This window comes from Colletotrichum spaethianum (assembly GCF_022836535.1).
Source record: "Colletotrichum spaethianum MAFF 239500 DNA, contig01, whole genome shotgun sequence".
In the NCBI taxonomy this organism is placed as follows: Eukaryota; Fungi; Ascomycota; class Sordariomycetes; order Glomerellales; family Glomerellaceae; genus Colletotrichum; species Colletotrichum spaethianum.
Window position 1 is genome coordinate 1,846,249 of NW_026054771.1, and position 11,357 is coordinate 1,857,605.

The window sequence follows — 11,357 nt, forward strand, 5'->3', positions numbered from 1 at the left end:
TCTTCAGACGAGGATCGCCAAACGAGGGGCAATTGCGGGGTAGCAATTCAGCACATCCGCACCACTTCCATCGCAGCAACAAGCAACAGGCACGCGCCAGAAAACCACCAAAGCTCCATCGCGGGGTTATTCCGGCGCATCGTCAACAACCCAGCGTCGTCCCACCCCACCACCAAGAGAGGGACCGCCCCCAAACGTCATAAGGGAACCACCTTCTTCACATCTTCCCAGTCCTCTTTTCCCTCTCACGTCCTGTCAACCGGCTTCCACCTTTCTTTTATTTCAGCATCAAGATACCCCAAGGAGTCAAGCAGCACATCGCCCATCATGGCCGGCCCCGTTCCCACCGCGACCTCGCTGGCCGACATCTACACAGAAGATGCGCTCCCCGTCCAGACGAAGCGCTGGTCCTCGCTGCTGTCGCAGTTCCAGTCCGAGTACGGCCATGCTGCCACCGTTGTCGCCCGCTCCCCGGGCCGCGTGAACATCATCGGCGAGCACATCGACTACTCCCTCTACTCGGTCCTGCCCATGGCCATCACCGCCGACGCCATTCTCGCCTTCTCCGTCACAGACACCCCCGCCGGCTCTGAGACCTTTACCCTGCGCGTCGCAAACGCCCAGTCCGACAAGTACCCCTCGCGCACCTTCGAGGTCCCCATCGCCGGCGACGTACCGATTGACTCCAAGGTTCACGAGTGGTCCAACTACTTCAAGAGCGGCCTGCGCGGCGCCCTCGAGCTGCTGCGCCGCAAGCACGGCGAGAACTTCAGGCCCAAGGGCATGAAGATCCTCATGGACGGCACTGTCCCTGTCGGTGGCGGCCTCAGTTCTAGCGCCGCTTTCGTCAGCGCTTCTGCGCTGGCCGTCATGCTTGCCAACGGCGAGCAGACGGTCGACAAGACGGAGCTGACCGAGTTGGCCATCGTCAGTGAGCGCGCCGTCGGCGTCAACTCTGGCGGGTGAGATTCCTTTCGTCAAAGTCATGCCGTAGATCCCAACTGACAAGCCACAGCATGGACCAGTCCGCCTCCGTCTTCTCCCAGCGTGGCTCCGCCCTCTTCGTCTCTTTCGCCCCGTCCCTGACCGCTCGTCCCGTCTTCTTCCCAACCACCAACCCGGAGCTTTCCTTCCTTATCGCTCAGTCCTTCGTCACCTCCAATAAGCAGGTCACCGGGCCCATCCACTACAACCTCCGCGTCGTCGAGTGCAGCATGGCCGGCGCCTACCTCAACGCGGCCCTTAACCCATCCGGCACCAAGCTTCCCAAGGATGCCTCCCCGCTCGGCATCTCTCTGCACGGCTTCCACGATGCTTACTTTGCCAACAACAAGCAGCCTCAGGCCGACGGCGTGTCCAAGGAGGAGGCCTCTGAGGCGCAGCTCCGCGAGCTCATCGACGTCACCAAGAAGACCCTAACCAACCCCGAGGGTTACACGCGCGAGGAGATCGCCAAGGTGTTGGGCGTTTCCGTCGCCGAGCTCGAAGAGATCTTCATGTCCAAGCTCTCAGTGCGCGCTGAACGCTTCAAGCTTCAGCAGCGCGCCCTGCACGTCTTCGAGGAGGCCCTGCGCGTGCTGCAGTTCATGAAGGTTCTGGAGCAGGAGGCCCCCAAGGACACGGCCGACACCACCGACTACAACAAGCGCCTCGGCAACCTGCTTAACGCGACACAGGACTCGTGCCGTGACCTGTACGAGTGCAGTGCACCTGAGATCGACGAGCTGTGCCGCATTGCGCTCGAGAACGGCTCGTATGGTAGCAGACTTACCGGTGCCGGATGGGGTGGATGCACCGTCCACATGGTACCTGCTAACAAGGTCGCCGCTGTCAAGGAGGCTTGGGAGAGGGAGTACTACTCCAAGCGCGAGCTTACCAAGGAGCAGAAAGAGGGTGCTGTTGTTGTGAGCCAGCCGGGCAGTGGAAGCGTAACCTATTTGCTCAAGGAGGGCGCTTTGTAGATAGGATCTTCAGAAGAAGGTAAAGAGGAGGATCCGGTGCTATTGCAACGCATTCATCATGGTATATATACGCAGGGGATATCTGGAAGAAAAGCGTTCTGTGTTCCCAAAAGGCGTCCGTTTCCTGGTGCCATTTTGAAACTAAATACTTCGTTCCAAAACTTCAACATTTGTTGACTTCAAAAGTGGACCGAGGGGAAGGCTTCTCTCAATAACACGAAGCTGGGGCTACAAGATGCGGGTGTCTAGATGCGAGCAGGACATGCGGCCCGTAAAACGGCCGTGGCAACCGATCTCCTGCGGCTGATAACGTTGCCCCTTTCCTCATCATCCACTCTGATCAAGGCGCACTTTACGATGAAGCCAGCGGCAGGGGTTATTGTAAATAGCTAACCAATCAAGTGCCTAGTCAAGTGAGGGGAACGTAACGAAGCGCCAACCGCGCTCGGTTTCCCATCCCCTTTTTCTATTTCTTCAACTGCTTACTGTGTGTTCGTTTTGGTCCGTCTCGCCCCTTGTTTCGTTCTCCGACCCATGTGGTGTTGCTGTTGACAACATTTTCTTCGACGTTCACATTTCTTAAACCACTCTTTCTCAAAATCGAGTAGCATTTCGCCGATTGCGTTAGGAGAACATCGCATACTATCTACCATCGCGGCTACGTTGTCGACATGATCTGCAGTGTTTGTCGAGAAACGCTAGAGGGGATACATGATCCGTCCCGGTCCAAACGCCTTGCGTTTCGAGAAGACCTGGACTGTTGTCAGCCTTCGTGGTCTGGGCTCAATGAAGAACTTGAAGTAGGCCTGGACAAGGCCGTTACGTCTAGTGAGACATCACGTTTTACATTTTCAACCTACCTCTTGAGTTTCCTAATGAGCCAGCAGAACAATGTGATCCGCTGGGCCCAGAACACTTCATTTATGGGCACCATAGATCTGAAGAATCCGCGAAACAGTCTTTGGCAGAAGGCTGTGTTGCATGTAGTCGACGTGGCAATGACAACAAGGGTAGTGGCGAGAAGTTTGGTTATGTCACAATACTGCTAGTGGATTTCCACTCAGATGGTTCCAAACAGGCGACTTTTGAAATAAGAGTCAACTACGACGATGACCCACGCCGTTACTCCCCAGTAAGGTTTCTGATGTATCCTGGTAGGAGATCACTCGCATAGTTATGTCGCCGCAAATTGTCAGTGGCTAATGCCCGTGCAACGCACTCCAGAAGAGACACGCAGACTCCATGGTTTGTTGGCGAGCTATACAGGAAGTCTTGCCACATGGGGTTTTGCTGAAATTTGGCTGAACAAATGCATCCAGACGCATGAAACTTGCAACACCAACCAGGGTTATATACCTACTCGACTATTGAAGCTGGAGCCAGCTACCGGAACCTTCCGTCTGATCTTGCGTGATGAGGTTGAATCTGGAGCAAGATTCGCAGAATTGAGCCATTGCTGGGGCACGAAGGCATGGGATCCAGACCTGATTCTCAACCGCAAGAATTTTGCCGGTTTGCAAAAGCAGAACGCTCTTGACAAACTCCCAAAGACCTTCAGGGAGGCTTTTGAGGTCTTGCAGCGACTCAACCTCCATTACGTGTGGATTGACCGTTTCTGCATCATGCAAGATTCTGTTGAAGACTGGCAGACCCAAGCATCATTGATGTATGAAGTTTACAGAAATGCCTTTATCTGTATATCGGTATTAGGCGCCGCAGACGACGCCACTGGTTGCTTCTTCAACAGAGATATCGAGGACGTGAAGCCTTCGGTCGTCACGCTATCGCTCGATGGAACAAGCCCGGCCAGGTCCTACTTGAATGACAAGGAGATATACCGGTGGCAAGATCGGTTCGCAAGCGAGCCCTTGGCACGGCGCGCTTGGGTGGTGCAGGAACGCCTCCTAGCCCCGAGAACTCTTCACTTTGGAAGCAGTCAGACCTATTGGGAATGTCATGAAGAAACTTGTTGCGAAACCGATCCAGACTACGATTGGTGGAGGGTTGCTCTCTATGGGGACTCCTCCAAAATTCAAAGTTCGTGGAAAGGCCTGATTGGCATGAAGAGGCTATACGCCCAGGACCCAGTCTTTGCTCTCACAGAAGATTGGGGAAACATCGCGAGAGTCTACGGCAGCTGCCAACTCACCAACTCCAGGGACAAGCTCGTGGAAATCTCAGCTATAGCAAAAGACATGAAAAAAAGTCTGCAGAGTCTTGGAGAACCTGCTCGATATCTCGCCGGCATCTGGGGGCAGTGGCTGCCACGATCCCTGCTATGGTTCATAATTCCAACAACGGCAGGTGACGAACGCCCCAGGCCATACCGCGCCCCCTCATGGTCTTGGGCTTCTGTCAACGGCGACGTTCGAACGGGGGAAACGAGCCATTTGGACGACCTTACCATGTTGCTTTCGTCTGTAAGTGACGCAGAAGCAACGCCCTTGACCAACGATGATACCGGCCAAGTGCACGGCGGTACGGTCACTCTGAAAGGCAAGTTGGTCGTGGCGAAACTGGACAACTGTACGCATGGCCCATGGAAGGCAGAGTCCGACGGTGTCATGAACCTTTGGCAGGTTGATGGATTCGAAACCACTGACGGGACCACCATCGAGTGCGATGTCCGGCCAGCAGATGACATCCGTCAGAACTGCTATTACGGTAGCGTTCTCTTCGACACAGAACAAGACATGTGTCGTGATGTTTTGTTTCTACCCATCTCAGTCTCCCTCTTCGAAGGTCCCAACTACCAGTACTCTGGATTGCTCCTATCGAAGGCTGAACATGGGTATAGACGGCTTGGATTGATGAATGTGGGCATGGCTGGGGAGCAAGAGCGTGGCGCGTGGTTGAATGAGATTACAGAGCGAGAGTTGCATATAGAGTAGATATATATATCGGCTGTAGTACGATGATAAGACTGAAGAGCCTAGCTGGTACATCTGCTTTCTGGTATTGTGTCAAGCACCCTGGAATCGTTGTACAAAAGCGTTCGCCAATATGAATTACATATCAAGTTGAGGGCTGGTATAACATGCAAACCATGTTGTTAGCAGTTTGTTTTGAACCAGCCATGGATATTTGTTTTCAGAAGGGAGTTCTTCTGACGACATATCTTTCCTATAATCAAACTGGAAGCCAGGTAGCCGATGCATGGCTTTTGGTCGTCCCAGAGACTAAAAATGTCTCGATTGATCGTAGGCATACACGCCTCATCCTCTAAACTTGAACAGCTAGCAATCAGAGATGGGTTACTTTAGTCGATTTCTTGATGAGAAAATGGTTCAGACAGGGCCGATCAAATGATATCGACAGATGGTAACAATGTCATAGGACTTCTCAAGGACACACCTCCTGTTATCGAGAGAACACGTGCCTGTAAGAGACGATACCTTTCAGTTACCAGACGCAGGGCCCTGGTCAGCCGTTGGAATATCTTGCATGAAAATGCAGCAAACGTCTCGGAACTTTGCAAAGCTGCAACAGCACAGCACAGGACCGCAGCTGGCCACAACTAGTCGAAACGTGATCTCAGTCAAATGCGACAGCTGATCAGAACTACCGAGAGGACTTGCCGACAAGGGGAAAGATGAGAGAAAGAAAAAAGACGAAGAACGGAGAAAGAAAGAGTACAAGAACCTCACATCGAAAGCCTCGGGAATCTCGTGAAATTCAAATGACAGTACCATTGCTTGATGATCATGCCGCAGACATCGTCGAGCAAATCCTGGCATGACTATACAAGGCCACGTCTGACAACCTGGGAGCCGGAGTGGGAAGGACGGACGACGGGACCCTCCGAGCACAATGAGGCCCGGCCGGGCTGGTGCGTGTGCCTGGCCCTGAGATGAGAAGCTTCGGAGTATGGTCGGCGAAAGACCACGGTCCGCGAAGGAGAGATTACGGGGGGACGAGAAAGAAACCAAGACGCCACCAAAAGAAGTTCACAAACAGTTTGGCGATTGTTTGACTTGGAGATCCGGGGCCTAGATTACTACTCGAGGTTACGTGTACCAGGCTGAAAACCTCCCGATGTGGGCGTGTCGAGTCATGCGATCGGCCCCGAGATCTTGACAACGGCGACCGGCTGGGCTATCGAGCATCCGTGTCATATTCGCTTGGCAACTACCGGCCTTGACACCTATCCAGCGGGAAAGTGACAAAAGGTACAACGCCAAGAGTCTCGCTCCATCACTAATTGAAAAAGTATATTCTGTTGAGAATGGAACGACGCAGCTGTCCGTGCCCAGGGGCCGGCACCGAAAAGTAGCCCGATTCGGAGCGTCTGCCGCCGGAATCTGGCCGAGAGAATCGGATAGGCGAGTAAGGGCAAACCAATCTCTTTTATTGTTGATTACTTTGCCTAGGGGAGGCCGGAGTTCAGCGGATTGGAACATGAACGGCATTGCCAGGAGTTGAAACAGTCAGAGGCCATGTCATGTTGTGGGTGACAAGCCGGCAGATTGCGACGTTCGTCCACGGGAGTCGTTTGCCGAGACCTTGAAACCTCAGTGAACGAACATTGGCTGAGCAGGACAACCACGCTCTGTACAACAATGGGAAATTCATAGAGCCATCGATTGGACGCGAGCGCATCTGGCAGGCATCGAACAGCACAGAGGCACACACATATGCTGACGGCGCAAGACCGTTGCAGCTGAAGAACAGCTGCGTTCAGCCGCTCCGATATTAGTGACGCTGATAAGTGCTGAGGGCCAAGAGACGAGCGCCACCAAGCTGACACACGTCTACTCGCCTGGCGAGGGTCTCGGTAGCCGGGTACTTTTGATGTCGTGGACATTGACCGCCAGATGAGCAGTGAAGCTGTCGTCTCCGGACAGAGTCAAATTTGTTGGTTTTGCGACGGGAACGAGTCCGAGCTTTTTGTCATTCACATGTGTCGTGGATCGGGGAGGTGGACGGTGCTATCGGGAGGAGCCCCACCCGGTCGGCCAATGGGTGGACCCGCGAGTCCCGCACTAGTCCCAGGTGGGCCGGACTGCCACGAGAAGAAAAAAAGAATGTGTAATTGTTCAGTGTAAGACACGAGGACGGCACGATGGAAGGACGCGATGGCGCCGCGATATCGACCAAGCTTGACGCGGGCAGAAAAGCAAAACTGGGCGGTGTTGCGTCATGGGCAGCCGGAATGGAGATCGGCTGCATGCTTCTGGGGGATTGCTGTGCGTTCCAGAACGACTCTACGAGCTGCTAAGGTTGTCGGAAGCGGGCGTGTTGATGTGTTGGCTTGGTGGCCCGCGGAGGTGAGTCCTTTGAGGAAGCCAATAGCGGCGTTCTCGAAGTACTCGGGGTTGAACCTTCGCCCAGTGGGTCGGGAGTCGACGAGTTTGTAGGTTTCAAAGCTGGGCAGCGCAATCAACAGTTGCGGCAAGTCCGCAAGGGGAGAGAGAGAGAGAGAGAGTAAGAGAGTAGATGATGGTAATTTGACATTCACCCGACGGTGGTTATGTTATCAACCTGAGCCTGGAGGGGAGGGGACACGAGCTGCAGGGTGTCACGGCACCCCCTGCAGCAGCGCGATGTTGCCACGAGTCCCGTGAAGTGGTTGCGAGGGTGAGTTGGGGTGGTGAGAAGTGATGAAAAGCGACGTGAGATGATTAGACTGTAGCAGGCGTGAAACGGGGGGGGTGTTGATCTCGTTGTTTGTCTGATGGACGTCTGGATCCCAAGCAAACGGGATAGCTCAAAACCTTGAGCGAGCAAAGAGGCAGGGGCAGGCCCGGGGGAACAATCCGGAGTGCGGGTGAAGAAGGTGTTCACGGCACTGGGCAGCAAAGTTTGTCAGCGGAAAATTCTCTGTTTGTGGGCGAGGGTGGGCACTGCCGCTGGGGAGGGCATTCGATATCACCCAAGGCTTGCATCCGTTTCGCAAGTGCAGCGTTTCCTAGGGGCATCGTTGCAGCAGAAATTGAGAGGCAGCGAGTTTAAGTTTGGAGGCCGCAGAAGCAGTGTCTGTCGCTAACATGATTTGGGTAGATGAGGCAGTTTGGGACGTTCCGCCTAGCGCTTATCTAAGCAGCATCCACATGTACCGTGTACATCGCTGGCTGTGCAATTCGAACGCGCACTCTGAGTGGTTGCTTCCTGTCCAGTTGCTCGACGGGGAAGCTTGACAATGATTTGAGAAAGGCTGATTGCAGGGCAGCCTCGAATTTGAGCGACGCAGGTACGTACACATCGCCTGGCAAGACAGACTCACAAGCCATGATGTGCGTAGGTAGTACACTACTATGGTATGTATCCGTGTTGAAACAGGACCACTCTAGGTATGTGTTCAACTGCAAGCGCCTAGAGTTTCCAGTCTATTGGCACTTGCAGCGGGCAACAAGTAGGAAGCAAAGTCCCTGCCAGGAACCCACTGCATCTCCTGTACCGGTATCTCGTGCACTTGCACTCAGAAGCAAGTTCGGAGGGAACCCGCCAAGTGGTTCACGTACACTGCGGCTGCTGAAGGCTATACACTATTTGCACGTGTGTACAGGAGCAGTAAGTAGTGTGTACCGGCACTGCTGCTGCAGGTCGATGGCTGGGACTCGACAAGGTAGACTGACGCCCAAAATGTATGGAAATATACTTGACATTACTTGAGTTGGGGATTGAGGGCAAGTGGTGGCACATGGTGCCTTCCTCGCTTCGCAATTGCCAGGTTCCCCCCACGCCTTCCCCCCACCAACTCTGTACCGGACTGCCATCACAGTGTGTACGGTAAATACCTCCATCAAGCTTCGCTTCAATCATTTCCGTGACACAGCTTGAAGGCAAAATAGAACAGCCTGCCATCACTTCATCATCCGCCGTCCTGCGTCCGCGCCGTCCTCATCGATTCGCTTCTGGTCATCTACTGCCGACGTCCCCCATACGCGACACGCCAGAACGGGAATGCTTGTCGGACCAAAGAAGCAACGACTGTCAATGTCACGCAACCGACTGAACAAGCAAACATGTAGTGCGCCTACCGTCTCGCCTGTGTCTTCGAACACTGGCGCTGATCTCGGACGCCTACGGATGGCCGACTACCCTGTTCCTCCCTCTCTCCTTCACGTGTTTGTCTCTCAGTCAAGGCAGAGACCAGGTGGGACTCGCTGGAGGGCTGCGCGGGCTATCCCACTCAAACCAGCCCTGCTCGTCTCAGGGGTATTACAGTACGCCGGTGACCCTGTCTCCTCGACAGGCCCTTGGCCCGCATGTCCCGGCCATCAATTGACTCTGGCAAGATTACCGTACGCTACACTACGTACCTACACTACACCACGTCTCATTTGGGAGTCATCCAGGTACGGACGGACGGACCTCGCTCCTGATGCCGTCCTTTTTCCCAGTCCCAGCCCGATAAAGCAGCCCAGCCGTATCTCCCCTTCGACCCTGGTTTCGAGGCAAGGGCCGAGTGTAACCCGCTGCAAGTCACGGAGTCCAGTGGAGCCCGCAAGCCTGCCTGTCAGGCGTTGGAAAAAGCGTCATGCTTGACATGAGCCTGGGCATGCCGATATCATTATCTCGACTCGGCGCAGCTTTATGATGGAATCGAGTGCCATTGTGCGTCTTGCCCATGGGCGGCGGATGGAACGAACCGACGAGCAAGGCCCAAGAGGGGTGGCCGTCGTCAGGGGTCCCTCGCATCTCTCCTGCATCGACTGCCTCCCACCACCACATTTGGGACCACCACCACCATCTCCTTGGCTCGCACACCCTGGGTCGACGACAGCCACAGCTTGCCCAGTCCTTTCGGTGTGTGCTGCGTGCTGTGCCGTGCTGTGAATGGGGCACTGGGCAGCGCGAGGCACGGCACCAGCCCTGCAAGTCTTCTGCCTCACCCTGGGAGAGGCAGCGGTCTTGATTCTGTTTCCTTTTGCCTTTATCTCTGGGCTATCCTTGGTTGGCTTAGCGGTGGCGTCGTCGTCGTCCGCTAAACCTGTCTCGTTATCGCACCCCAAATGCCACCAAAGACGTCGAAACTCGTCGGCCTGCTGGCCTGGGATTCCCTCGGATTGGTCCCTTTCCCTTCCCTCCTAGCACGGTCACTAGCTGCGACCCCCGGTTCCCCTTACCAAGTTGTTCATTGCAGAGTACGACGGGGATCAGGACCTGAACGATACGCAGCACGACAAAACGGACAGTCCACTTTTCTCCAAGCCGAACTGAGGGCCGAATTGGTCCTCGGGCAACGTGGGAGGAAGAGGGGAGGAAAAGAGAAGCCCACACACCCAGGGGAAGCACAATGGTTTGCTGCTCTGGATTCTCTCGCTCATATCGGCGCGCGGCCCATCCCAACCCAAGTCCGTCTGAACCCACGCAAGCCAGGCTGTCAGGGGATGCCATACTAGAGAGACCGACCGAGACAGTGAGATTGAAGAGAGCACTGCGCTGCATTTCCCCTCAGTCAACTGCACACCAGCTCAGCCTTTTTCCCTTCCACGACTCTTTTCTCTACTTCTCTTTCCCCTTCGCACTCTTTCCTTCGTCATTCCTCTCGTCTCGAATCGACAGGGCGATGCCAGCGAGGAAACAACCGTATCGACGAGTGAATTGGAAGCCCGGCACACCGACCCTCCCAAAGTCCTGCACGCCAGCACTCAAATAAACGCGGCCCCGACATAAACCCAACGGCTGCCTTTTGCCTTACCGTTGTCCCTTCTTCAACCCATCCGATTTCTTGGGTCCGAGAGAGCCACGAGCTACTGAGGAGCGCCCGTCTTGCCGTCAACGAGACCAGCCCAGCCTTCCGGGGCGCCAGTTGTTCCAAGGACACGGACAAATCCACAGTCATCGGCATCTACGCGCATCATCAAAATCCCCTTTAGCCTTACTCCTGACGAGGCTCAAACTCCAAAGTTCCTGTCTTCACGCCCGCACTAACGAAGATCCCGTGTCGGATCACGTCAACTTGGATGCAGGTCCAGAGAGGCGAAGAGACAAGCACCTCAAGCCACAGTCCATCGAGCTGGTTGCTCCGATAGCCCAACCCTGCTTTCTCGGCCAAGCCTGAGCCAGCCTGGCCTGGTCAGTTGGGGGCATTCCTTTGCTGCCACCGTTACTTAGGTGCACCGATTCCCTCCCCATTATCAATCTTGTCCACCCTTCCATACTATTTCTCCTCGTTCCCGCGTTGCGCCCAGCGCTAGATCCCAGGCTCCCGGCCGCCTGGAAAACTTGCTCTCCACTGTCCGCACTTTACCCCCATTGTCATTCTCACTGCGGTAGACTCCTTTTTTCTCAATCGTCTATCAGCGATACATACCACCACACAAAATACCTCACGGTCGACAAGCCACTTGATCGAGTGCCGATTCTTGCGACAACACACCGGTACAGGTTCGCGCACATTCTTATCTGGTTCTTGGACGATCCGGCCAACGTCGACGCATAACCGGGGCC

At 54.9% G+C, this 11,357-nt stretch overlaps 2 protein-coding genes across 2 annotated transcripts; both read left to right on the plus strand.

Moving 5' to 3' along the window:
• Positions 1-327: 327 nt before the first annotated feature.
• On the plus strand, positions 328-1,961 carry ColSpa_00500 (galactokinase; the record flags this gene model as incomplete). The annotated part of the gene is made up of 2 exons (XM_049266712.1): positions 328-962; positions 1,016-1,961. 2 exons carry the CDS (start codon positions 328-330, stop codon positions 1,959-1,961), a joined length of 1,581 nt encoding a protein of 526 aa, XP_049122669.1.
• Positions 1,962-3,583: 1,622 nt separating this feature from the next.
• ColSpa_00501 (uncharacterized protein) lies at positions 3,584-4,852 on the plus strand (the record flags this gene model as incomplete). The annotated part of the gene is made up of 1 exon (XM_049266713.1): positions 3,584-4,852. The coding sequence occupies one exon, from the start codon at positions 3,584-3,586 to the stop codon at positions 4,850-4,852; it is 1,269 nt and encodes a 422-aa protein (XP_049122670.1).
• Positions 4,853-11,357: the final 6,505 nt, after the last annotated feature.